We start from the raw sequence: 27157 nt of genomic DNA, 5'->3' as shown, positions 1-27157 counted from the left end.
TGGAGCAAGGGGCGTTTCGCAGGCCCTCTTGCTGCTTTTTACTAAAGAGTTATGGCTGCTTTACGCAAAACGCCCCCCTTCCTCTCTTGTCCGCTGTGATCAGGATAGGCACCTAGGCTGTGGCAGACCCCGGGGCACTCCCCTTCGACGTTGAGGGGCATGAGCTGGGGCTTCCACCTCTGAGGAGAGAGTCAGGGGTGGCCCGCCCTTGTTAGAGCCCCCTCCCTTTCCCAAGAAGACAATGGCTCTTGAGAAAGAGAGGGGGCTCACCCAAGGACGGAACACCCTAAAGGACAGTCCCCAGGGAGACCGGAAAGCCCGGTGCAAACCCCTGCTGAACAGGCAGACAGGGGATTTGAACCCGGTTTTCCAACAAGCCAGGTGAGTATCCTAACCACTGGACTAGAGAGGGAGGCTAGTGCTAGGTCTGGCCCAAAGCCCCTTTAACTAAAGTGGAAGGGCTTCAAGCGGCAAGAGAGACGAAAGGCGCGCCAAGGCCAGCTTGAACCAGCAGCCCCCACAGCCATAGCACACAGGCTAACCACCAGGCCACACAGGAACTTGGGGACAGAGCCTGCCCCAAACCCCATTTCATTAATGTGGAACAGCATCACGTGTCAAAAAAAGACAACAACTCTGCAATTCCCACACCTATCTTCCTTCCAGGCCCCGTGCGCCAAACAAAGGCAAGGCTCGACCCCACAACCCCCACCACTCTGAGGGAGCAACCTAACCTCTGAGCCACACACTGGATTGAGTGAGTGGGGGCCGGGGGCAGGTGCTCAACTGCTATAGAACTAAAGCAGAATAGCTGCCGCAGGGACGTACTCTCACCTCAGCGCGCTAGCCGTGTAAGCAAGGCAAGCTTGGGACCGCAGGATACCCCTCTTCAATCGCCCTCCTGCTTAACCTGCAGAAAGGGAATTTGACCCAGCAGCTCCCACAGCCCACCCGCGCACACGACCCACTGCGTTACAGCGGGAGCCGCGCCCTGCGCCTGCCCCAAAGCGCAGTTCAGTGGAACAGCTTCAACAGGGTCTCCAAAGAGACAAGCTACAGTTGATTCTTGTTCTTGATTAAAGCATCTGAGCTTTGAGCCTCGCTCTGCCATGAGCTGGGAAATCTGAAACTTGGATAAAGTAGATTATACTAACATATTAGTGTTAGCTGATGTCACAGTCCTGTGGTGATGGGTGTTCTAGGCATTCCTTGGTGAAAGAATGAGCTAAACCTGGATCTTACACATGTCCTAAAATAATAAAGCTTTCTGCAGCACTAGTGAAAAGAACGAATTCCTGTGAGACTCATAAGCAACATAAGAAAGGCTCCTTTTATCTCCATACAGAACTTGTCAGAAAGGTGTGACCAACCCGACTCTCTGATCGGTCTGTTTCAGAAAAAGGATACCAAGAACTGCAGCTGACTTTCTGCAGAAGCATGAGACATAGGAGGTGGAAAAAGCACTTTATTTAATTAATCATTATAGTTGATTTAAAAAAAAACAACTCAGCAGACAAAATTTATGTTGAGTTTCCAGGGACACAAGCTAAAAGTTATAGTAAAAAAATCTCTCTCTCATAAATATCCCCTTGGAGTTATGAATACTGAAATAATGTACAAGCCCTAGGTGGACTTTGCTCTAGCAGCACAGTTTAAACCAACTTTTAGGCACTTCTCCTTGCTTTGACAATAAGAAGCACTTCATCTGCTTTCCTTTCAGGTCCTCAATGCCTGTGCTGTGAACACCCCAGAAAATGTTTGATTGTTTTTTATTTTTATTAAAATTGCATACACTGGAATTTAAAAAAATTCCTTAAACCTTGGACTTTTCCTGTTGGGGTTAGAATTTATAAAAGGCTTCACCAAATCTCCATTTTGAGCTGAATTTGGCCCAAAGGCCTTTAAATATGGGGCATTCCCCTACAGATTCTTCTTCTGACAGGTCTTTTTTCTGGAATGGGGTGAGTGAATTGTAGTTGGTCTCTTTGTTATTAGTGAATGCTACTAGTGACCCTAGCACAAGGGTCAAACATCCACCCTGCCATGTAGGCAGTGTGACAACACTGGAATGAATACTGATCAGCAGAAATAGTCTTAGTTTTGCCTAGAAAATTCAGGCTAATTTGGGAACAGATTTTTACAAATTTATTTGTGGTTAGGTTGTGCCTGGGATGAGTGGTGGCCAGTGGCTCTGTAGACAGAACTATAATTAATACATTTCAAGCCAAAGTAACACTTACATATTAAGAAAAATGTAAAGAAAGCAGTGCTGCCAACACACTGTCCCTGTCGATGCGACAACAGCTAATGGAAAGCACAGTTAAACACACAGACATGCACTGAAATAACCCTAGGTGTGGGTTAAAGCTGATGTCACTAGTTTGGTGAATGTCTGTGTAGAACAGTCCTGGTCCTGACAGCTGCTGGGTACCACAGTTCTGGTGTGAAGTCAAAGGTCAAGTCTGTTCTCCCTAAAATCTAATGCATGACATTTTTAAAAACACCATCAATGCAGGTAGAGCTAGAACATCTGAAAGCACAGCACAAAGCATACCAAAAACTTTCCCTTATCTCCCCCCCCCCCCCCAAAACAAAAACAAAAACAAAAACGCAAACTAACTCTTCTCCTTCCATGTTCTGTTTTACACTGGGATAATGGGAATTCTTGCTCTCAACCCGAAGAGATACAGCGACCAACCCCCTAAGCAATCAGTAACGTATTCAGCCTATTCTCCCCCCAGTATTCAAAGCATGAGAAGGTCTGTGTCAGCGTTCAGTTACAAGGCTGGACAGGATCTCCTGAGAGAATATTCAACCTCAAAGGAAATTAATTAGTTCCAGTAAGCCAGTAACTGGAATTATTAGTAACAACAAAATGAACTGAAAGTGAGTGAGAAAGTGTGCAGCTGATGGGCAGGAAAGGAATTTGTGCCAGTAAATTCTTTGGGCCTGTGGAAGTGTCTCCCAATGTGGCTCATGGAAACACAACCACTTGGGATCAAGGCACCTAACCTGCCCAAAGCCTCAGGAAGGCAAAACAGGAGACAACCCTACATTGGCTGGGGAGATGGGCCGGCTGACTCACAGGCCTCTTCTACTTCCAGATTCTGTAATGCAGTCAGAAGAGCAGTGTCCAATCTTTGTACTGACCAAAACGGTGAGTAACATGCAGCTACGTGCCCAAGTAACTGAAATGTACTCTAAAGTTCTTCATATTTTACATAACTTTCATTAAACATAGAACTGTTTCTAATTAAAAGCAATAATCTTTTAACTATATCACTTACTTCTGAACACCTTAGTGAGCTGCACAGACTAAATGATGCCTTTCCATTTCTCTTTGATAAAAATCTCACCATCAACTGGAATTTCCTGTTTGTCACTTTCTAAGGGCCCAATTCTGTGACAGGCTCTGCACTTGGTCTCCCACAATCAGCTCCTCCAGTGGGAAGGGTGCAATATCAGAGATAACTCGCTAGGGGTCCCAGCCAGCTCCATCACAGTGGTTGCTATGTGAAGTCAGTATTTGCCAAGTGCTACCACAATCATTTCTCCATATACTTAGCACAGGAAGTAACTATGTGGTAGCAGTTGGCAAGTATTTGCTGTTTAAGTGATGGCCTTTAGACCTCAGTTTCTTGGGGAGATGAGGGAAGTGGTGGGGATGATCTGAGGCACAGGGCTGAGTCCTGCACCAAGGGCACTCCATGCTCCACTGGCCAGGAACACCAAGATCTATCTCAGCCCCATGCCCAGCTCTTTTCCCATTAGAAGGTGCTGACAGAGGTGATGGTATCCGACTCAATCCCACTGCTCTTCCTTGTCACATCAAGGATCTCCTGCAGGGTCTCTTGGCTTATGCAGCCTAGGTCCCGGAGGATCCGGAAGAAGTCGTTGCGGAACTTGACTCCGACAAAGGCATAGAGGATGGGGTTGAGGCAGCAATGTGTGAAGCCAATCACCTCTGTCACCATGATGCTGGTGCCCAGCTGGTCCACCAAGGCACAATCATTCGGTAAGGCTTCCAGCTTGTCCAGAGTGTCCAAAAAGATGACCACATGGTAAGGACTCCAGCAGAGTAAGAACACCCCTGTGACCAGGATGGCTACTCTCACGGCCTTCTGCCTCTGCAGCCGCTGGGACTGGCACAGAGTCCTCACAATAGCTGTGTAGCAGTAGCACATGACTAACAGGGGCATGAAGAAACCCACAATGTGATACAGGAAGCGGGTTGCCAGCCACATGTTGCTGCCATGAATCCCAACTGGCTGGAAGTTGCAGACACTGTGGTTGCTCTTGGATGACCAGACCTCCATGAGAACTAGATCGGGCAAAGTCAGCACCAAGGAGATGAACCAAATGGCCAAGCAGGTGAGGTGGATGGATCTGACTCTCCGTTTCCTGTAGGTGTGGATAGCATAAACTATGGCCAGGTAGCGGTCTACACTGATGCAGCCCAGCAGCATGCTGCTGCAGTAGAAGTTGATTTTGTGGATAGCGCTGAGGACTTTGCAGAGGAAAGTGCCAAAGATCCATCCAATCAAGCTCTCAGCCACACCAAAAGGCAAGGTGAGCACTAGCACCAGATTGGCCAGGGCTAGATGAAAGAGGAAGTTCTCGGTGGTAGTGCGGGCACGCTTGTAACGCTCCAGGATGATCAACACTAGCGCATTGCCCAAGGTCCCCAGAAGGAATATCAGCAGGTAGACTAAGGGCACAAAGATCTTCTTGAAAGAACGTGTGGCATCGCCAACCAGTGATGAGGCCATATCTGGACAAAAGTAGTCATCATAGGATCTTGTGGTGTTCTCATTATCGTTGTAGTCACTGAAGTCACCCAGCAAACTCTGCAGAACAGGAGGAGAAGAATTCCATTACAGGTTATAGTTTCTGTACAGCTGGACACAGTCAACACCATTTCCCAGGAAGAAGCCCAACCATTACAGAGGAAATGCCAGATGAGATCAGACCATAGTCCATCACGTCCAAAGTCCTGCCTCTGGACAGTAGCCAGCAACTGATACTTCAGAGGAAGATGCAGGAAACCTCCAGCAGTAGATGTGGGATAATTTGCCACCAGTGAGGGTCTCATCCTGATCTTTGATAGTTAGAACCTCCTGCTCCAGGACTTAAGCCAATTTCTATCTTCCTTCCATTACATGTTTTATCATTAACTAAAATATTTCTTGATATTCTTGTTATCCATATAAATATACTATCTCTTTGAATCTTATTAAGTGCGTGGCTTCGACTATTTCCTGTGGCAATGAGTTCCTCGGTCTAATTACACACTGTGTGAACAAGTATTTCCTTTTGTCAGTTTTGAATTTGCCACCTTCAGTCTCACTGAATGTCCCCTTATTCTTGTGTTATGGGACAGGGAGAACAGAAGCATCCAATCTGCCTTCTCTATTCCATTCATTATTGTATAGACTTTTATCAAGTCTCCTCTTATTCATCTCTTGCTAAGGTAAACAATCCTAGTCTTTTCAGTCTCTTTTCATAGGAGAGTTTTTACAGGCCCCTGATCATTCTTGTCACCTTTCTCTGACCCCTTCTAATTCCATTGCATCTTTTTTTGGGATGGGGGACCAGTACTACACACACTGCCTGGAGGACGGTGTCCTGTTCATTTATATAGAGGCATTAGAATATTCTCCATATTATTCTTCACACTATTCCTTGTGCACTCTCGCATGTTGTTTGCTTTCTGACCTCTGTTGCACGCTGGGCAGAGCTCTCCATCGAACTGGTCACTCCTATGCCCTTTCCTAAATTGATGCAGTTAATACAAAACTCTGTAATGTATATGAATAGTACAATTTTTTTCCTCCTATGTGCATTACTTTGTACTTAACACTGAACTTCAGCCACCATCATTCCACCTAGCTTGATTGGGTCCCTCTAACTTTATCCTGTAGTATTCTGTCATGTTAATTTCATGTCCATGATCCCAAAAACACCTTCATACAGTAGCCCCAAGGACTTTCTCTCATTTGCCTGTAGAGTGATTACAAACCATGCTGTGTCTTGAAACACAGGATGTATTGCCACTGCGCTTGACTCATGGCAGCTCTACACTGCCAGCAAAATTTGGCAGAGTAGCTTGCATAACTCCCGCTGACTTCGTAACCCTTAGTGTGCCGTCTCCACTACACTGTGCCGACGGGAAACGTGTTCCCATTGACACAGCACTACTCTTTTTTTTTTTTTTGGAGGTGGTTTTAAAAGATTGACTTCCAGATCAATTGAGTGTGTCTCCACTGCCGATCAATCAATCTGGAAAAAATCGCCACTGTCAGTGTGTATATAGCCTCAGTATGATCCTGCAGTATGATCCTGCGCCTACTGCACATCTGTCTGAGCTCCTTGGGCAGAACTACTGCTGGGAGTTTATGATTTCAGGTCTATGCCCAATGCACAGGCTGCGTTGCTGCCACACAGAGTGAGATTTGCACTGGGAATGATGCAGCAGCTAGCCAATGAAGCAAGCTGTATGAAGGCACTGGAGATGGGAGGGCCATTGCCTCCCTGCTTTTGAAAACCTGGCTGTGAGGGAGCACACTGTGCCTGGCTGGCTGGCAAGCAACTGAGCTCTGCTCTGCATCGTGGCACATACAATATGCCGGTTGGGTCCTGCTTTGTGTTGTCTTGTATGTCTACAGCTGGCCCCTCACCTGCTTGTGGCCGAAAACATGGCAGTGATTTCTAGGGGCCGAGGCTGTGCCAGGTTTGGGAAGCAGGATGGACCCACTACCCAAGGGCAAGGAAGGTAAGGAGCGAGGGGAGGCAGGGGCTTTGAGAAGATTATGCTGGTGGGGGGGCTTACCCTCCCCACTTTTGTAGTCCTTTTGGCCCACATGGAGCTGTATCACACATCAAGTTTTAAAAGCAGAGATCAAATCAAAGTCCTGAGCACTAGAAAGCTGGCAGCTTTGGAGCCCAACCCTTACAATGGAGTGCATGGCCTGCTTCAAGCGGGCAACGGATAGAGCCTAGTGCTAGCCAAAACAAGAATGGTCAGAAAAAGAGGAGAAACGGGGAGGGTAGAAATCAAGGATAAGAGGAGCAAAGGGCCGAGCAGAGGCTCATGATAAAAGTGTCACAGACAGCTCAAGAAATACTAATTAGAAGATGTTAAGGGTTCCACTGCAGTCAGGCTGAGCACTCTCCTCCCTTCCAAACACCTTCTCTGGAGACTGACTCTTGCATTGACCACAGCGGAAGTTTCTGCTTGATGTTTTCATACCTTTCACTGACAGCTGTAGCTGCCTGCACCTGCTGCACCTTCCCCCACTAGACACAGTTCCTGGCTAAAAATACTAGCACTGCTTGAGCTGTTTTCAGAGGTTTTTTTTTTTTTGGTCGTGTTTTTCTTTTAGAAACATCTTTACTGTCTTGTTAAATAGAGTTACTGAATCTCCCCAGTCATGAGACCCTAGGCCTCACAGCACAGGCACAAAGCACCCTGCTTGGGGACACCCCCCGACGTGCAAACATGATATCTCTGGCGTAGCAAGTGGCTGCTCAGGGCAGAGAGCAACCCGTGAGACATTGCACTGTGGCATGCAGCTGTAGCTGCTGTGCGCTCACGCAAATCTTTCAAATGCAGTTTTGGAAAATAGCAGGGTCTCTTTTTTTGCTTGCTGCCCCCTCCCTTGCTGCTGTTTCTTTATTATGGTCTCCCCAGAGCCTCCACCTGGGAGACGCTTCATGGAGTTCCTCTAAAGCAACAGCAGGTCATCAGCCTGGAGGTACCAACACTCACCTCCACTAGGTAAAATTCTGCAAAACAAATAGCTGCAAAAAAGGAGTGACGGCAAAGGGAGCCTTTAAAATACCCTTCATTTCAGACTTTTCTGTCCCTAAAAATATTGCCTATCTTGAGTACATACCAGGAGTTAATGACACCCACAAAACTTATGCTAATAGCACTGACCACAGCAAGGGCCAATTCCCAAGGTACTAACCCAATGTTGGGGTGGTTATATAACCTCCTGCTTGACAAAGACATCCTTAAGAGGTTCTTGTTTCAAAGGGCCTTCAGTATCTATGCCATATGTACCCCAACAGCTGCTGTACTATTGATGTGGCACTATGGATGTGTAGAGCACCTCATCAAACACATACAAGGTCCCTTCTTACACTTTCTCTTAGCAAAAAACCAACTAACCAACCAAACCAGGGTGCCCAAGAGCCAGAAGAGAAGGGTTGAAGGCGGAGGAGGAGATGCTGCAGAACAGTTTAGGACTGCAGGGTTAATGACGAGAATGCAACATGGTGTCAAAACAAAGGATAGCAACTCTTCAAACATGGGCAGTGACTGCACAGTGCTAAACGGTTTAAACTGCAGAGTGGCTGTCAGGGTCACCTTGCACATAAAACAGAAGATACAGCAGGCGCGCACCACTATCTGCCACCATCTCATCTCTGATAAGATGACAGGTAGACTTTTGGTTTTTTTTTTTTTACTGTAAGCCACTCGCCTCTGGCTTGGGAAATATGCACAGTGCTGTGACTGAGCCGTCCTTTCATGTGCATCTCAGGCTGGGAGAATGAGTAGCAAGCGTGGGTGGGAGCAGACAGAGATGAGTCAAAGAGACAAATAAAGTCATTAGGTATCGCAAATCCAAGCTGAAGTGGAAAGGGGTTGGAGCACAGCTGCAACAGTTGCAGAGAGCATGACACACTAGGGCTGTTGGAACACAGATGTGAGGGACCTTGCAGTATTCTGTATTGCAGGTGCAGAGATTAGTCCCCCTGACTCTCAGGGGCAAGAAGCTGTTTTCCACTCCTGCCACTTGGCCAGGGCTTCATAAATTTGCTTTAAGGATAGATCTCCTGGGAATGCCTCCAGAAGCACAAAAAAGGGGCCTAAAAGTAGGAAGGAGGAAGGAAGGAATAGAACAGAATTATGTAATAGAGTTTGTTTGTCACTGCTGTGGGTATTTTTGTGTAATGATGGGGAATTACACGTAAATAAAACACAGAACTGACAAACCAACCGTGGCACTAATTGTGCGTGAATGCCTGCCTTTGCAGGAAGAGAGATACATTCAATAAATATAATCTAACGCCTCATGTTTTCTGTTTAAGAGGTCCCTAGAAAATAGAGATGGAAAGGACACCCCTCCCCCCCCCCATTAGCTCATCAAGTCCAGCCTCCCACAAGTGCTGGGAGGACATTAAACTGATCCTACTCTACCTCACAACTACCCCTCCCTTCAGTCCCAAAGTCATCCATGTTCCACACATCTAGTGTTACCCTCACAGGTGAATATTACTTAGAGCAGAGATAAAGTCATGGAGCTGAGGTTCTAGAAAGTATTCACAACCAAGGAACTAATCCAACAGCACTTTAATTTCTCTGCGTGAATAATTTTGTGTCTGTCACAGACTACATCCCATATCTGGACCTGGGCAGGTTAAGAGGTAAGGACACAACACTGATTTTACCTGGTTTTCTGCAAGCAGGATAATTTACAATTAAGATATAACTGGGAGAAGGGTGCAAAGAAAAAAAAATCAGTATTGATCTAAAGTTTCATGGGAGCTGTTCTGCAGAGCCTCCCCACTGGATTCTGTGCTTTGACCCCCAACCTATGCTCTGCCCCCAGCCAGTGCTGGTGCAGTGGATATGCTGCTCCCACCTCTCACTTTTTTCATTAAGGAGTGAGCCCTGCTTTACCCCCAGCTAAACTCCATCACCATGATTCTCCCACCTGAGCTTGTCATTTAAAGGATGTATGGTAAAAGAAGAGGAAGTATCTTCGGCAAAACATTTCTGACAAAAAAAATTGTTCATTTTGTTTTAAAATTTTCACAGGATTTTTCTACCAAACAAATTGAACCAAAATCATTCTGGTTTTTAAGGGGTGTGTATGTTCCCTTTTCTCACCTTTTTCCCTTTCAAAGGAAACAAGAGAGAACAAAGTCAGAGGAAAAATTAAACCAAAATAGAATTAATATGTTTTGATTTGAACAGAAACAATAACAAACAAACCATTTCCTTCAAAAAATCATCTTCAATTAAAAAATGTTGAAAAACTTCTGCGCCACTCTATTTAAAAGCAGGCTGGTGGCAAATCTGCTGTGAGTTTTCCTCTAGCAGGGAACAATGATCTTTTAAAAGATAATATTATTGTTTTCAATTTACAAGGCTAATTAAAGGATGAAATATACCATGTCATCATTCAAACCAAAGTACTGGTAGTGTAGCTTTTCTCCTGGTTAAAAAAAAATCTAATATAAATACTGTATATGCTACAGACGACCTCTCAGGCAGAGTCTGCAAGGCAACCCGTTCATAGAAAAGGATAAAATACAGGCAGGGATGTGAGTACATATAATTATGTTATTGTGATATCTAGGTCTTTCACGTTTCCCGATGTTGTTGTAGCTTACCCAGTTACTCCTGTTTATTAAAGTTAGTAGGTCTGGTTTCTCATGGCACTGCATCTTCTGCAGTCATTTACACCAGTACAGGATGGTGTAAAATGCTATCAAGTCAGAATAAGTGTTTTACACCCTCTCTCTACTGGTGTAAATGACTACACAAGGTGCAGGGCAATAGAGACTCAGACTGGGTTTCTCTCAAAGCAAGATATCCTAGGAAAATGATGCATCTGATTCCATTATCTGAGAATGAGCCTTTTGGCCACTAGAACAGAGGCTGCAATCCTAGCACCCACAGCAGGAGAATGGTAGTGCCAACCACCGATGAAAGCGCTTTAAAAATATGGCATCAGTAATCTGTGCGTGTGAGAAGGGTTGGCATTTTCTTGTCTGCTCCTCCTGAAGCTGGCAAGAACAGCCCTAAATAGGTGCTTTACGGTCTAATTACACTGGTTTATAATTTTAGCTTGAGACCAACCTTATCTAAACGAAGGGGGGAAAGTATGTGTTTGTGGGTGGGAGAGTTTAAAAGCCAGGCCCCTCAGCCCAGATATAATACCCATCACCTCCTCCTCCCAGAGTGCTCAACCTAAACTCATGGACATGGCAAAAAACAAAGAGCTGTGCATGACTTACCATCTCATAGCTCTTCATAGAGATGCTGTAGGGCCCCATTATTTGAAAGACACTGTTTTTCTCCTCTAGTGGTTAGGGTAGAGGCTCTGACAGAGAATACCAGCCAACTTCCCTTTTTGATGAGGGGTTAATTATTTAACTGAATGGGGCGGGGAACCCAGTTCTCATCAACAAAGACTGAGCTTTACTGCTTTGCAAAGCAAATGAGCTAAAAGCCCAGAATGACCTATTTGAGCTTCAGATTAGCATCTCACTCTATCATCGTTTTTTTAAAGTATGGTTTGAATAATCAAAAGCTCCCATAATCTGTAAAAGAACAAAGCCTGCAAAGTAGTTCACTGCATAATGCAAGCATCAGTCTCTCATGCCACCTACGTCAATCTCCCAATGCCTGCGTCTACACTGGCACGGTAGTTCCATCGATTTAAAGCGTGGCAAAAGTTGATGTAATAAAACCACCTCCGCAAGTGGCGTAGCGCGTAAATCGAATTTCATGGGTCGATTTTGCATCAGTGTAGATAGAGCGTAACGTAATTTGATGTTAATGGCACCCGGGCGGTATCCCATAATGCCCAGTTATGACCGCTCTGGACATTCGTGCTCTGTTGTTACGTGGCAACGCAAACCAGAAATGGCCCCTCCTCTCATGCCCTGGGAAAATTTGAATTTTCATTTCCTGTGCAGCCAGCGTGGAGAGAGCTTTGTAGCTGAACTCGTCATGGCTTCTGCAAGGCCCAAACGCGCTCCAGCATGCAGTCAACCAGAGGTCTTAGATCTCATCGGTCTGTGGGGCGAGGAGTCTGTTATGGCTCAGCTCAGAGCCAGCAAAAGAAATTTGGACATTTACGGGAAGATATCCCAGGGCATGTTGGAGAAGGGGCACAACAGGGACACACAGCAGTGCCGCGTGAAGATCAAGGAGCTACGGCAGGCATATCAAAAAGCCAGGGAAGCTAACAGCCGTTCTGGCTCCTCGCCAAAAACATGCCGCTTCTACAAGGAGCTGCATGCAATTCTCGGTGGAGATCCCACCACAGTGCTGCCATGCAGCATCGATACCTCTGCTGGATCCCAATCCAGGGATGAGGAGGACTCCATGGATGAGGAGGAAGAGGATGAGGCTGAGGAGAGTTTTATTTTTCTTCTTAGCAGTTATGTCCTTTTAAAGGGTGGGGAAGGGGATTTCAGGGGTTTAGCGGACTTTACTGGGGGGTTACTCCCAGAACAGATTATTTATGTGCAGAAGTATGCTCCGAGAATCATCTGTTGATATCTCAAGGAAACTTCATGTAGGTAATCTGTTATCCTTTGCACAAGGTTTCGGGGGAGGGCAGCCTTGTTCCTTCCTCCCTGGTAGGATACTTTGCTGTGCCACGCTGCAATCAAGTGAGCCAGAATCATGGTGGAACACAGCATAGCAGCATAAGGGCCAGGCTGGTACCCCGCTGCATGCAGCAAATGTTCCCTTTCCTCGTGCTTTATCCTCAGGAGACTGATATCGCTCATGGTCACCTAGGGAAGACGGCGCATGTTTAAAATACCAGAGCTATATAGTCGATACCCTGTACCTCTCTATTCCCCTTTGTATTGTCCTACTGAGTCACTTTAATTATTTTGCTTTGGTTTCTGATGAGACTATTAACCCTCCCACGCTGTCCTTAGATCCACTTTGGCCACCTTGTGACAAAACGGTCATCTTAAGTAGACAGTTGCACCCGGTCACCCCTCTCATACAGGAGATTTGAAATGAGCTTTTTAGAGATCATTAATCCTCTCTATAGCAGAGTAAAGTGCCGCCGGCTTACCATCTCTGTAACGGCACAGTGAGCCGACCCTTCGGAGATGTTCAAAATGGAATATGGGTCTGGCTTAGCCTTGTGAAAACTAAGGGGAGTATTTTACACATTGTTGCAGTTGCTTCATTTTCCTGGGTCTGCTAACAATGGCAATATTGTGTATTTCTTTTCGTTCTGTAGACACCTTGACCTTGCCCCCCCCTCCCCCAAAATGCTGCGGAAATACTACCGCAGATTAGAAAGAGGAAAAAAAATCGCAGGATGACGTGTTTGGCGAGCTCATGAATGCCTCCGCGGCTGCAGAGACAGAGCTCCGAGCATGGCAGCTGACCTTGTCCCAGAACATGGACATGGGCAGGGAGAATCAAAGAGCGATGCAGGAGCAGGCGTGCAGTACCACGCAGGAGATGCTGTGAATCATGCACGATCAGGCAGACATGCTCTGGCAGCTTGTGGAGCTTCAGGAGGAGTGGTAGCCAGACAGAGTCCCCGCTGCAGCCCCTCCAGAACGCTCCTCCGCCCTCCCTCTCACCCACCCCCAAGTGGTCTTGGAGAAGAATGGTCAGGCTGCAGCATGTGGTGCACTCCACCCCAGTGGAGGCGAGCAGAAAGCAGTGGCGGCCACGCTGACAGCTGTACTGCAAGCAACCATGCTATCCCTTGAGACTATGAATGAACACTCGCCCCCCACCGACTTGAATGTTCATAAATAAAAGTTTGCGTCATTTCAATATGTCTCTTTATTAATTCATATCTTGTTTGGAAGGGATTTGGAGGGTACTGATATCTGTGGTAGAGGGGATGTTAAGCAAAGGCACAAAACATACAGGAACAGAAATCATTACTGCGTCTCATTGCAGAACCTGGTTTTCAATGCTTCCCGAATGCAAAGTGCTCTGTGGTTAGCTCTCAGCTGTTCAAAATTGGCGGACAGTCTTTCTGCCTCCATAGCCCAGCCTTGGGGGAACCTTTTCCCCTTCACTACACACACTTTCTGAAGAACACAGCATGCAGATATAACTGATGGAATGTTCTTTTCACTCATGTCCAGCCTAGTTAGGAGACATCTACATCTGGCCTTTAAACGCCCAAATGCACATTCCACAACCATTCTGCCTGTTATTAAAACGCTCTTTGTCGCTGTCAAGGTGCCAGGTGTATGGCTTCATTAGCCAAGGGAGCAAGGGGTAAGCAGGATCCCCTAGGATCACTATTGGCATTTCCACACCCCCCAATGTGAATTTTTTGGTCTGGAAAGAAAGTGCCCGCCTGCATGTTAGAGAACAGCTCCGAGTTCCTAAATACACGCGCGTCATGCACCTTTCCAGACCACTCCACATAGATGTCGGTAAAACGACCCCTGTGATCCACAAGGGCCTGCAGCACCATGGAAAAGTACCCCTTGCAGTTTAGGTACTCAGTTGCTAGGTGGGCGGGCGCTAAGATAGGGATGTGCATGCCATCAATGGCTCCCCTGCAGTTTGGGAACCCCATCACGACAAACCCGTCCACTATTTCCTGCACATTTCCCAAAGTCACTACCCTTTGTAGCAAAAGTCTATTGATGGCCCTGGACACTTGAATCACGGCAGCTCCTACTGTAGATTTACCGACTCTGAACTGATTCCCAACTGAACGGTAATAGTCGGGGGTTGCCAGCTTCCACAGAGCGATGGCCACTCACTTCTCCACCATCAGAGCTTGTCTCAAGCGAGTATTCACGCCCTTCAGGGACGGGGCCAGCTCCAAGCAAAGTTCAAGGAAAGTGGCCTTTCACATACGAAAGTTCTGCAGCCACTGGACATCATCCCACAGCTGCATAACAATGCGGTCCCACCAGTCTGTGCTTGTTTCCTGGGACTAGAACCGGCACTCCATGGACTGCAGATGATGCGTTATGGCCTGCAGCAATCGGGAATTGTTCTGCTCGATGTCTTATAGCAGGGCAGCCTCGGTGACATCGCAGTTGCCTGTGCTTTGGGTTCTCGCTCTCCTTTGAAAATACTCAAGGATAAGCCGCAATGTATTTGTGACGCTCACAATAATAGTGCAGAGTTGAGTGGCTCCATGTCTCCGCAGCAATAGCAAGCGCGTGGCATAAACAAATGGCGCGAAAACCGGTTTCCTGTTTGTTTGGGGGAAGAAGGGAGAGGGAAGGAGCACTGCATCATGGGACGATGAAACCTGTCCCAACAGCCACCACGGCTAGTTGCACTGTGAGATAGCAACCCACAGTGCACTGCTTTGACTGTTGACACAAGCGTGGCGAGTGTGGATACACAAACCTGGCACAAGGAGCGTGGTGTGGACACGCTCCAGCAACTTGTAAAAATCAGCGGGTGAAAGTCGATTTTAAGTAAGTTGACTTCATCTGCAGTGTAGACATACCCTCAGTAAGTCCCTTTCCAAATCCTTAATGCAGAACGGAATCTTAAGGCTTTTAGAGAACACGCTGCAGTGGGTTTGGGCAATGTATAAAAATATCTACGTTTTTACATGTTCTACTCATGGGAAATGTTTACGTCAGGTGGGTGCTGCTGACCTCCTTCCCCAGGAACTACATGCTACAGCCAGTCTCCTTAGTGCTTAATTGCCTTTGGGCACTGCAATCATCTCCTGCCCTAGACCTTGGCCTAATAAGCCATGCCTTCTAGGGGATGAAAGGAAAAAGAGAGGAGGAGCTGATCTATTTTCTGCTCTTCCTCCTACCTCAGCTATTACGACGAGTGTCTTTGTGACCAGGTTCTTTCAGGACATCCCAGGTATCCAACATGTACCAACTTATTGTCTTCAGGTGAATATCTATCCTATAAAATTAAAGCAGGAGTTGATAGTAGGCAGCATGCACTTGCCCAAGCTTGGCCTAGTCAGGACACTGGGAGTAAGACCCTCCCTTATTGGGAGTAAGACCCTCCAGAGAAGGCCATGGATCTTTAATTGGTCGCAAGAGAATTCAAAGGGGTCCAGTGCTAAGGTTTTAGGCCTACCGTCCTTCTAAGGAGAGGATACTACTCCAGAGCTGGTCTCATGACAGTGTCATGATTTTAATGTCACTGTTGCACTTCTTAGGAAATGCTCAGTATTTCACAGTAGTAGGCCCATATTGAGCCTTTCAGATGATTTTGAATAATTAATGAAGCCTCACATGGGTAAGTCAGTAACATCATCTCAGTATTACAGATAGGTACAGAGAAGCAGAGAGAGATGAAGTGACTCATTCCTCAGGATTACCAAGTGAGTCAGTGGTAGAGATGGAAGTAAAATTCTGACTCCCAGTCCCCTGCTTTAATTGCAGGACCCACCTAGCAAATATCATCTTTGCTTTATCATCCATGATAAAGGGATATTAGAAATTCTGGCTCAAAGAGCAATAATCAGGCCAAACCAAGCTATTCTTCTCTGGTGAAGAAGGGCTGAGAAACCTGAACCTGCAGCAGCTGAAGTGGAAGATTCCGGATCATTTTGACATTAGGAAAAGCCTCCCCTCCCTTGGGAATTTCAGTCTATTTGTCATTGGAACCATTTGACAGTCTAGGCAGTTCTAATGGGGTGTTAATGCAGAAGAGGTGGCAGGATGATGACACTTGGGGTATTCCCTTGAAAGAAGACTTTATGAATCTTTGCATCAAAACAAGAACTGAAAGTGGAATAGAGACAGATGCAAAACACAGGTGACTTTCAGTCTGAATAACTTTTAAAAGGACCAGCTTAAAGGACATTAAAAATTAATAAAAAGTAGACCCTCAGCTGAACTGACTGGATGTTCCATAAGGTCAGCACAGCCTGCCCACTCCTAAACCACCTGCCAAGGCAGTAGTCCCAATGCTATTTAGCTTGTGCTGCTGGGCCATGGTAGAAAGTGAAATCCCCAGGGACATATTTTTAAAAGAGTCCAGCACCCAATGGTTCTTACTGACTGGATTAGAAACTATTGCTTGCTGGGCTCTTTTGAAAATCTAGACACAACTGTCCGTTGCTCCCCAGTCCCCAGATAAACTCCAATCCAGGGAAGGAGGGTTATGAGAAGCCTCACAAAGGTGGAGAAGGGTCTGCCACAGCGTGATGGCACAATTGGAGGTCTGCGGGCAGTTAAGAGATGGGCGAGGTGGGTAGGTAAGTGGTAGGAGCTGAATGGGGCTTGTTTGGAGGGAAAAATTAGAAAGGCTAAGGCATAAAATGCATTACACCTAGCAAGGGACAGAAAAGCCATAAAAATGGTTCTTTATACTTTAGGAGCAAGAGAAAGACAAAGGAAAATGCAGGTCCTCTACTTAGTGGGGAAGAGGAGCTAATAAATGATGACATCAAGAAGACTGAGGCATTTAATGCCTATTTTGCTTTAGTCTTCACTAAAAAGGTTAATGATCATTGTCACTCAACACAACTAATATTAGCAAGAAGGTAGGAACACAAGCCAAAACAGGGAAAGAAACAGGTTAAAGAAACTTTAGATAAGTTAGATGTATTCAAGTTGACAGGGCCTGATGAAAGTCATCAAAGGGTACTTAAGGAACTGGCTGAAGCAATCTCAGAACTGGTAGCAATTATCTTTGAGAATTCATGGAAGACAGGTGAGTCCTAGAGGACTGGAAATAGACAAAGTTAGTAGCTATCTTTAAAAAGGGGAACAAAGAGGACCCAGGGAATTATAGATCTGTCAGCCTAGCCTTCAATTCCTGGAAAAATACTGGAACAAATTATTAAACAATCAATTTATAAGCACCTACAGGATAACAGGGTTACAAGGAATAGCCAGCATGGATACATCAAAATCAAATCATGCCAAACCAACCTATTTTCATTAATGACTTGGATAATGGAGTGGAGAGTACGCTTATAAAATTTGCAGATGACGCCAAGTTGGGAGGGGTTAACAAGCACTCTGGAGAACAGGATTAGAATTAAAAATGACCTTGGAAAATTGGTCTGAAAGCAATAATATTAAATTCAATAAAGAGAAATGCAGAGTACTACACTTAGGAAGGAAAAATCAAATGTACAACTACAAAATGAGGAATAACTGGCTAGATGGTAGTACTGCTGAAAAGGATCTGGGAGTTACAGTGGATCACAAATTCAATATATGAGTCAAGAATGTGATGCAGTTGCGAAAAAGGCCATTATAATTCTGGGGCATATTAACAGGATCGTTGTATCTACGACACAGAAGGTACTTGTCCTGCTCTACTGAACAAAGGAACAAGATGGAACTTAAATTAATAATACTATTGTTTTTATTTCTCTTTGAAGTTTAAGTAGTAAATACCTGTGAATGGTTGTAAATGGCCAATTACCTTGTGTTAATGTAACTAGTTACCAGTGTGCACAGGACATAGGAGATGATACTTCAGAACCATAAGTAATCACCTATTAATTGTTCAAAGAGGTACCTGCTGTCAAGAAGATATCGGTCAGCCTGCATGGAACTGTAAAAGACTCTAGTGGACTGATCCTTTTTATCTCAAATCTGTCCAAGCTTGTCGGGAAAATTTGAATCGCAAGAGCCAGCCTAGAATCACCCTGCTAATTCTCATGAGAGAATTTGAACAAACTCTGCATATGGACTATTTCGTCTTCATTTCTCTGGACTAGATTTCTAACAAGGAAGCTCTAAACAAGGACTGATGACCCCCAAGCTGTTTGGGTAATATCAGAGACTTTGCAATTTAAGAACTTTGCAATTCAGTTTATCTTCTCTACTTTGCAACTGACTTAAGAACTTATTTTCATTTGTGTATGTATATTGAGCTTTTAACCATTACTTTCTTTCCTTTTCTAAAATAAATAGTTTAGTTAAGAAACATTGGCTTTAAGCATGTATTTGGGGAAGATCTGAACTATTCATTGACCTGTTTGGTAATGTGTTCGATCCTTTGGGATTGGTAGAACTTTTTTACATATGATGGATAAAGTTTTTTAGTAATCCCCATCATATTTGACTTGGCTGTCTGGGTGCTAGCCAAAGGGCTGGAATAGTTTTAAGGAAACTGTGTTTTGTCTTCTGAATGACCAGTGAGGTCATCAGAACCTGTTTGGTGCTGGCTTGGTATATATTATGGAAGAAAACCCACCAATATTTAGGGCTTTGCCTGCCCCACTCTTTGCAGTTTGCCGTGTTTAAACTATCTCAGCATGGCTCCCCTGGAGGCCAATGTCACAAAGACCAAAACCAGGACCAACAAAAATAAAATCAACCAGTTATTCTGCAACAATTATACCAGTGAAGGGGACATGCATTGCTAGCATCCAGTATAAAAACATCATGTACAGCTCCTGTTCATTATAGTACCAAAGGAAGTGACACCAATTTTAGGCTTGGCAGCCTGTGAAAAACTCAATTTGATAAAACGGGTGCTCTCGCTACAAGATCATACGGAACCTAGCTATGAGACGCTCATTTGGGAATAATATGATCTGTTTCAAGGGTTGGGTTGCTTGCAGGATGAACATACAATCCAGATAAACAAGCAAGTCCATCCAGTTATCCATTCATGTAGAAAGATGCCATTTGCACACCATGATAAACTCATGGCTGAGCTCACAAGGTGGAAGCAATGCAAGTAATACAAAAAATTGAGGCATCAATGGAATGGATGAGCTCCCTAGTCATTGTGGAGAAAAATAACAGCGAGCTATGTATGTGCTAAGATCAGAGAGATCTCAACAAGGCTGTAAAAAGAAAACATTTAAAACTACCAACCAGAGAAGAGATTGTGGCTTAATTTGTGACTGCGCAATAACTTAGTGAATTGGATACCTCCTCAGCATTTTGCCAGATAAAATTAAGTGAAGGAAGCTCAAAACTATGTACATTTAATATCCATTTGAAAGATACCGATTCTTATACCTCCCTTTGGCATAGCTGCACCACCAGAACATACCACAAAACCTTAATCTGATCTATGAACATACGAGTTATCATACCGTTAAATGGATGACATCATCATCGGGGGCTCAACTAAAGAGGAGCATGATTGTAGACTTCAGAAAGTCTTGGATGCAATCAGAGCTGCAAACTTGAAACTAAACAGGGAAAAATGTGTGTTATAGGTTACAGAACTGACTTGTGTTGGAGATATTATTTCCAACGAAGATGTCAAACCTGGTAAGAGGAAGGTTTCAGCCACTGAAATTGCCACATCAACTGAAAGATGTAGATGGGTTCCTGGGAATGGTTATTTAACTTGGAAAATTCATACCTAATATATCTACAAAAGCAGAAGCTTTAGAAAGTAAAAAAAGAATGATACTGGGGTACAGAACAGGAGTAATCATGGGAAGGTTTGAAACCACAACTGATACGAAAGCCAGTGTTGAAGTTCTACACACCAAACAGGTCTATTAAAATTTTCAGCAGATGCTTCACAGTCTGGGTTAGCTATAATGATTTTACAGAAACAAATGATTGCTGGCAACCAGTGGAATACACATCCAAATCACTGACTGATGCAAAATCAGATATGCACAGATTGAGAAGGATCTTTTAGGAATATTGTTTGCCTGTAAGAGAGTCAAATCAATGTATTTATAGAAAGACAGTGGATGTTGAAATGGATCACAAGCATCTGATAGCATTATTTGGCAACCTGCTAAATTACTGTACCTTAAAGGATTCAAAGAATGACAATAAAGCTGCAAAAGTATGATTTGGTTGTGATCTACATGCCAGGTAAATTAATGTTTACTATGGATGCACTTTCCACAGTGGTAATTCCCATTACGAAACCAGAGAAGACCTTAGAGATAGAGATGCAAGCCTATGTAGATCTGATTGCAAAGTCAATTTCCATAGCTAACAAAAAACTGCAACACACAAGAGGGGAAACAAGAAAAATGAATCACTGGGGATCCTTAAAGAAGTGATAATTAAAGGTGTCCTGAAGAAATAAGCAGCTGGTGTCCAAGTATAAGAGACTAATAGAACTGCAGACATTAACTAACTGTGATAGATGGGGGATTTTCAAGGGCAGCAAGATTATAATACCAGTGAGCCCCCAGAAAGAAATGCTACCGACTATCCAGAAGGGTCATTTAGGAATTTAGAAGTGCAAACAAGAGGCACAAGAGATGATGTATTTGGCTGTGGATCAATCATGACATTGCTAATATGGTAGGAAAGTGCTTTTCATGCTTGAAATACAAGCCAAGCCACCAGGCGGTGCCACTGAGACTTCATCTAGTTTCACAAATGCCCTTACGAAAAGGTAGACACTGATTTATTTACTCGGCAATTAAAAGATTATTAAATAGTCACAGATTATTTTCCCTGAATCCAGAAATTTGCACATGGCACAGTACTAGTAGTAAGTCAGTGACAGGCAGCATGAAGGGAATATTTTCCAGACGTGGAATTCCAGGTTAAGTCTTTAGCAATAATAGCCACAATGTTCCAGGACATATTCTAGGCAATTTGGCAGCGATTGGGATTTTTGTCACAAAACAAAGTCTGAATTACCCCCAATTGAATGGTTTTGTGGAAAGGTCTATATGGACAGTAAAGAACCTTATGAAAAAGACTTTCAACAATGGAAGTGATTTGCATAATATATTATTGGTTTACTGAAGTACACCTCTGAAGAATGGCTCTTCTTCAGCTCAGCTGTTAATGGGAAGAAAGATTACATCTAATTTACTGATCAATGATAACGTACTGAAATTTCATGACAATAAAACCATACAGAAGATGAAAAAATCAAATGTGGAAGCAGAATTATTATTTTGATAAAAGGACCCGTGATCTCCCATCCTTTAGTCTACGTGATAGAGTGTACCTGAGGAATCACAACTCTAATACTTGGAGCTAGAGGGTTACCACTGAAGAACAGCTGCATCCAAGAATTTTAGCCCACACAGACCAAGTGGACAAATATTGGCACAATCAAAGGGATCTAATAAAAATAATCCCAGAAAATTAAAAAACACTGACAGTAGGTGTGGACTCTGGCATTTACTAACCGATTGTTTATCATCAATGGTCAAAGGATAAGGGCAAGCAACAAGACAACAACTCAGACTCTAATGAAAGATCAGAGAAGGAGATTAAATAGCCAGAAAGACTCAAGAGACTTGCTAACCTGCCTGGAGAATGGTTATTTGAGGAATGTGAGTGGTAAAGACTCACTCCAGAGCTCATGAGGGTAGCTTCTTTTCTCTAGGTAGCTGATACATTGGGTATATAGATCATAGTTTAGGGAAATGTATTAGTTGTCTTGAGATTGTAATGAATGTGTTATTAGATAATTGTTAGCTACTTATAGAAGAGAGGGTTTGTTTTGTTGTTTTTTAAAGAAGGGAAGATGTAGAGATATGTTTGTGCAAGCTGATAATTTAGATTGGCTTCCTCATAAGTGACAGTATTATGAACACAAGAATTTTGAGATGTGCCCTGGAAGAAGTGGGGTTTAAGAACAGAGTGTCGCTGTGTACAGCAGTTCACAACAGATGCTTTCTGGTTTTTTTTGTTTTCAATAACAGTTTTATTCCTCTCTCATTCACTGGTATACTGTTTGTAATGATCTTGGGATTCATTAGAGTCCTCATCCAGTTTTTCTATATGCTGCACTGTAATTCAGAAAAAGCAAAATCTATATCACAATACGGCATTGTGCTGTATTATACTGCAGCATACTGCCTTGTATTAATCCAAATCAGTAAAATTTGTCTAACAGAACACAGCCTCCCTGCAATATCTAGCACCATGCTGCAAATCAATGTAACCTGTATCTCAGTACAGGTATACATTATAACCTACATCTACCATCTCCCTGCAGTATACTGCACAATGCTTGCTGTATTGCAAAAATGCTACCGATCACTATAAACTGCATCTCAACATACTCTCTTCCTGCAGTATACCATGCCATACTGTGCTGCTGCAAATTATCATAATCTTTAACACAACACCACAGTGTCATCCAGCATTTTGCTGCACAATACAATAGTAATTCAGGAGATTCTGCATCATAAATTACAATCCAGCTAAGGCCCTATTTGAATCATGGGATGATTGTCAAATAATTGCAGCTGAGTTGCAGACAAGACATGGAAAATGACAGAAAAGTAATAATGGACCTTTTTTAAATGAGGTAATTTGGAAAAGCCATAGAAACACTATTTGTTTAAGAAAAATATGCTGGAATAATATAAACACTCAAGTATTATGTTATGCCTGCTAATTATTTTTGATAACCAGACATTTTGCTGCAACTATTAGTCATTAATACACTCTACTGTTCTACTGTACAGGGGTTCTACAGTCATTAATGTGCTCTACGTACTGCGGTTCTACAGTACTAAGGGGGAAAAAAGTGTGTTTCAAACCTCAAAATATATGCAAAAGTGTGGACTGTGCAAAGTAAGCTAATTAAAATCAAAATGGCAGTGGAAGCCTAACATTGCAGTATCTGCAATTTCCGCAATATCACGAATTAAGTAAGGCTTTAAGTCCCATGTATTTTTTGTACTACATACACTACAAGAGGAAACTTCCAAATGGTCATCACTTAAATGGCATTTTAGCCAGTGGGACAGTTTTTCCATTTTGCCTTGGAGAGTGTAGACTGTAATATCTGTAAATGTTATTAAACTCTTCAGGTAGTAAGAATTCCAGATGAGATACAATGACATTTTTCACAGCACAACATATTAACACACAACTAAAACAGCAACTTTATTTCAATATGAACCAAAAAGTTTTAGTTTATTTTAAATTCCAGTATTTGGTCTCCACATCAATAAAAATATAACTATATATCTGAAAAAGGTTTCCTTTACACTTTTGGAAATGAGAGTGGTGATGGTGGTGAGGGAAAAGAGGGAAATTTAGTACTGGTGAAAAGCACTGGATTAACAGTCCTGACCAGTCTTTTCCACAGGCTAGGAATGGGCTCCTAGACAGGAAGGCCCCAGGTGGCAGTACCTCTGTTATGCAGCAACACCAGAGATGATGAGTACATCTTAATTTAATGACTTATAAAAACTGCAGGAGTGCTTGGCCTAACAAGGTCAGAACTGCATCCTTTATCCAAGAATTCTGGATTCCTAGTATCAGGAAAGCTTAGATGAAAGCTGCTTTACTGGAGTTCGTTCATTGAAAGATCCACAGATCTAGCCAAACATTTTCTTTCAGAAACCCACTGGACTGCTGTGAGGCAAATCTAAGCCCCTGGCTTCCTGGGTGTTTTAAGCTCCTCTGGGTCTCATCAGCGCTGCAGAACTTCGTGCTCCCTGGGTGTCTCTGGTACATTGCCTAAGCATTGACTCTCAGTCTGTTATCCCTTCACAGAAATGAAGCTCCTCAGCTGACTTGCCCTTGGCCTCCAGGACAAGTGTTGACCCCCAAAATAACCCAGTTGCCTAAATACACCCTCTCCCCCATTCACACCACAAAGGTATGAAGCTTCTGGTTACGGTTTAACTGTCTCTGGAGACACAGTAATTGTTAAGCATTTAGCACACATACAGAGACACTTTACACAGAGTCTAACACCTTAATGCTCTTTTACATAACCATATCAAACACAGAAGAGTACAGATCATATAAAATAATAAACATCTTAAACCTCAATGTCCCTCACTAACTCACTCTTCCTTTGTGAACCCCTGTGGGACTACGTGTGTCCAGGAAGGCAAGCAGAGTGTCCCCTGCCTCATGCAGGATTTTACCTGTTGGGTGGTTTCTCCCTCATGAAGTTGTTGGCCAACTTGCATGACCTTACACTCTCTCCTACTCCACACCTCCTCTTCCTGTCTGGTTCCTCTGTGTTTATTAAACCTCTCTTGGTCACCTGGCCATTTTTTGTTCTGCTCCTGCCTTTCCCTACTCCCTTCAGAGAGGTAAAATAAAACTGGCCTCCCAAGGATGCAGCTACTTTTTACTTTCTAGCATAATTTTGTGACCAAAGTACTGTCATTAACCTTAAGTATTTCCTACTGTCCTCAGTCCGAAGAAGACATGCTGTCAGGCTGGTAAGACATGGTGGATACACATACATCTAGGCATTCATGATACAGCAGCTTTCATAGTAACAATTTATATCGCACAGAATTCGTAAGTTTGTACAGACAGATTCCCAATTTATCACATCTGTACATTCCATTTGCACTGAATTATCCACAGAAGTCCCCACAGTTAAGTCCATCAATACCCCAGCTACCAGCCTCCACCAGACAACATCAGGGTTAGCCTTTTGGCTGCAGGACCTAAGTAAACAGTAAAGCCTCTCACTCCATTAGCAGAAAAAGGTTAAGTGATTCTTTCACCTTCTTGTCCCATCATCAGAGACAGGCTGGTATAGCAGAGAGTTTCCTGACCCTCTGCTCCACTGCCATACATAAAGGCTGAGATGGCCTATAAATTCTGGAGTCATCATAGAACACTAATATACTACAGATTGTTTTAACTAGGGATTCCCATAAACATTTTCCCATTTATCAGGATGAGCTCATGGACAGAGTAGGTGAGACACTGGGGAATCCATTTATTTTCTCATTTAAATAAAGCTCACGAAGAAGGCAGCACATCAAATGTGCATGAAGTGCATTTAAACTGGAAATGTACTCGATTTCTGAAAAAATGTACTATGTTGCTTTGCAGTACACACTAAATGGAAATAAATAATCCCTGGCAGGGATATTGTAGCAGTATCCAGAGAGGGGCTGATGTCCTCCGAGGCGGGAAAATCAGCCCAACTCTCCATGCACTTTGGTGTCAGAATAATAGAAAGGGGTCCTAAGAGTTTCCTCCAGCAGATCACTGGCATAGAACTGCAAGGCCCTCCAGCACCTACCATACTTATGCCTGAGGCCAACCCTAATCTAGTACAAGGCTCTGTGGGTAAAAGTTTCAGATATAGTACTTACAAATCTGTTTTTCCTGAGTTCCCTGCTGTTTTCAGAAGTTTCTTCCTGGCTCTGACACACAAAATTAAACATTTGTCATTTGAGTGCTATTTTTTAGTACTTTATTGACTAATGATGTGATGGTGACTTAGTAAGTAATGGTTTAAAAGCCACAGTGCAGCTAAGTATTTAACAAAGTGCTAATTAGTTAAGTGGGAGAGTTTAAAAGGAAAACCTAAGACATGGAGAAAACATTTCTGTCCAGATCAGAACAACTGTAAGTACTGACCCATGTGAGAATAAATAAAGATAAACTTGAATTCTGAAGTTGTTTTTTGCAATAGTTATAACAAATTAAGTTGTGAGATGGATGGACATATAAGCCTTAAAGCTTAATTGCTTTGGGAATCTTTCCAAATTCTTTTGGTTACTAAATAACTTTTTTCTTTCTATTTTGCAACTAAGTGTATTGTTAAGACTCAGGTTTTCTTTTTAAATAATCTCAGATTTTTAAAAAAGTGATTTTTCCCCTTCATCTTCAACAATGAACTTTAGTTTCCAAATTATTTTTTCCACTAGCATTCAAGATTTTTTTTCCAGCTGAGATTAAATAGGGTGTTTATAGTGTGGGAGCAAACTGCAATACAATTTTTGTCCTTTGTACGAATATATTTGTTACCACAATTGTTCATTTCTAACTACGGACAGTAGGAAAGTCTTGGTAAGCAAATGCATATCAGTAAGAAAATAACTTACTATACCATTAATTTAGTGTCTCCATCAGTAGTATCACCAATGGTGTTGAGCTCTGAACTCTTCTATTTGATTTAGTTTAAAATCATCTTAATAGCATAATTTCATGCTGGCCAGGAACAGCTTCATAACTACTATAGACGTAGAAATGATACTTTTAACTCTGCTTTAATTTTTAAAGTCACTAATTTTAAAACCATACCACAGGGGAGGAAAACAATGTTACTAAACCTGTCTAAGCAGTGCCAGTTGTTCGGGTTTGGATGAAAAGATGACTTTTTAAAAAGCCATTGTTATATTTCTACACACGGGTGATTATTTCCAGGAAAATGACTGAAGACGGGGGGTGTAAAGTTAACGGAGATGATGTGCCAAGTCACTGTCTTACCTGCAGGGCCTCTCCCTCCTCTTGGATTAATGTCAAGGCAGCTGTTTAACGTTCCTCTCTCTCATGACTGACTTTACTATAGGTTTTGCAGAGATGTTTTAGTCTCCTTGGGTTTATTGCTGAGAATGGCTGATGGCGGGAGACCCCTTGTAAAGCGACTTCATTTACTACAGAGGGCAGCCGCAGGGGGCTGGCTCGGCGGGGCTGGCCCGGCCTGTACATTCTCGCGGGTCGCTTCCCTCGTTTGAAATCTCCCTCAGCCTGCCCGCTCGCGCAGGCCAGGCTTCAGAGGGTTTCTTCCCGCCCTGCGAGCGTGCCCCGCCCCGCCCGTGCCACATGAGGGGGGCAG

General features: G+C 43.6%; 1 protein-coding gene across 3 annotated transcripts; it reads right to left on the bottom strand.

Annotated features, from left to right (window-relative positions):
* Positions 1–469: 469 nt before the first annotated feature.
* On the bottom strand, positions 470–27069 carry CXCR5 (C-X-C motif chemokine receptor 5). 3 transcript variants are annotated; one of them, XM_067566504.1, is made up of 3 exons: positions 26809–27069; positions 25689–25739; positions 470–4847 (listed from the first exon to the last, which is right to left on the bottom strand). In XM_067566504.1, exon 3 carries the CDS (start codon positions 4767–4769, stop codon positions 3768–3770), a length of 1002 nt encoding a protein of 333 aa, XP_067422605.1. In that variant the 5' UTR covers positions 4770–4847; positions 25689–25739; positions 26809–27069; the 3' UTR covers positions 470–3767. The 3 variants fall into 3 exon arrangements, with proteins under 3 accessions (XP_067422605.1, XP_067422613.1, XP_067422598.1); XM_067566512.1 differs by lacking the exon at positions 25689–25739; XM_067566497.1 differs by lacking the exons at positions 25689–25739; positions 26809–27069 and adding an exon at positions 11032–11070.
* Positions 27070–27157: the final 88 nt, after the last annotated feature.

Source organism: Emydura macquarii, unplaced genomic scaffold (genome assembly GCF_026122565.2).
Source record: "Emydura macquarii macquarii isolate MOO-44397 ecotype Brisbane River unplaced genomic scaffold, CSIRO-AGI_Emac_v2 contig_312, whole genome shotgun sequence".
Classification (NCBI taxonomy): Eukaryota; Metazoa; Chordata; order Testudines; family Chelidae; genus Emydura; species Emydura macquarii.
The sequence above is the reverse complement of the archived record's forward strand: the minus strand, read 5'-3'. Positions and strand labels throughout refer to the sequence as shown.

What these genes read in the sequence shown, in the direction of transcription:
- CXCR5 (XM_067566497.1), bottom strand. Translation starts at nt 11,070, where the DNA reads ATGGGGCCCTACAGCATCTCTATGAAGAGCTATGAGATG. An exon ending in CTATGAAGAGCTATGAGATG is followed by an intron (nt 4,848 to 11,031) that starts GTAAGTCATGCA and finishes CCTGTTCTGCAG; the next exon opens with AGTTTGCTGGGTGACTTCAG.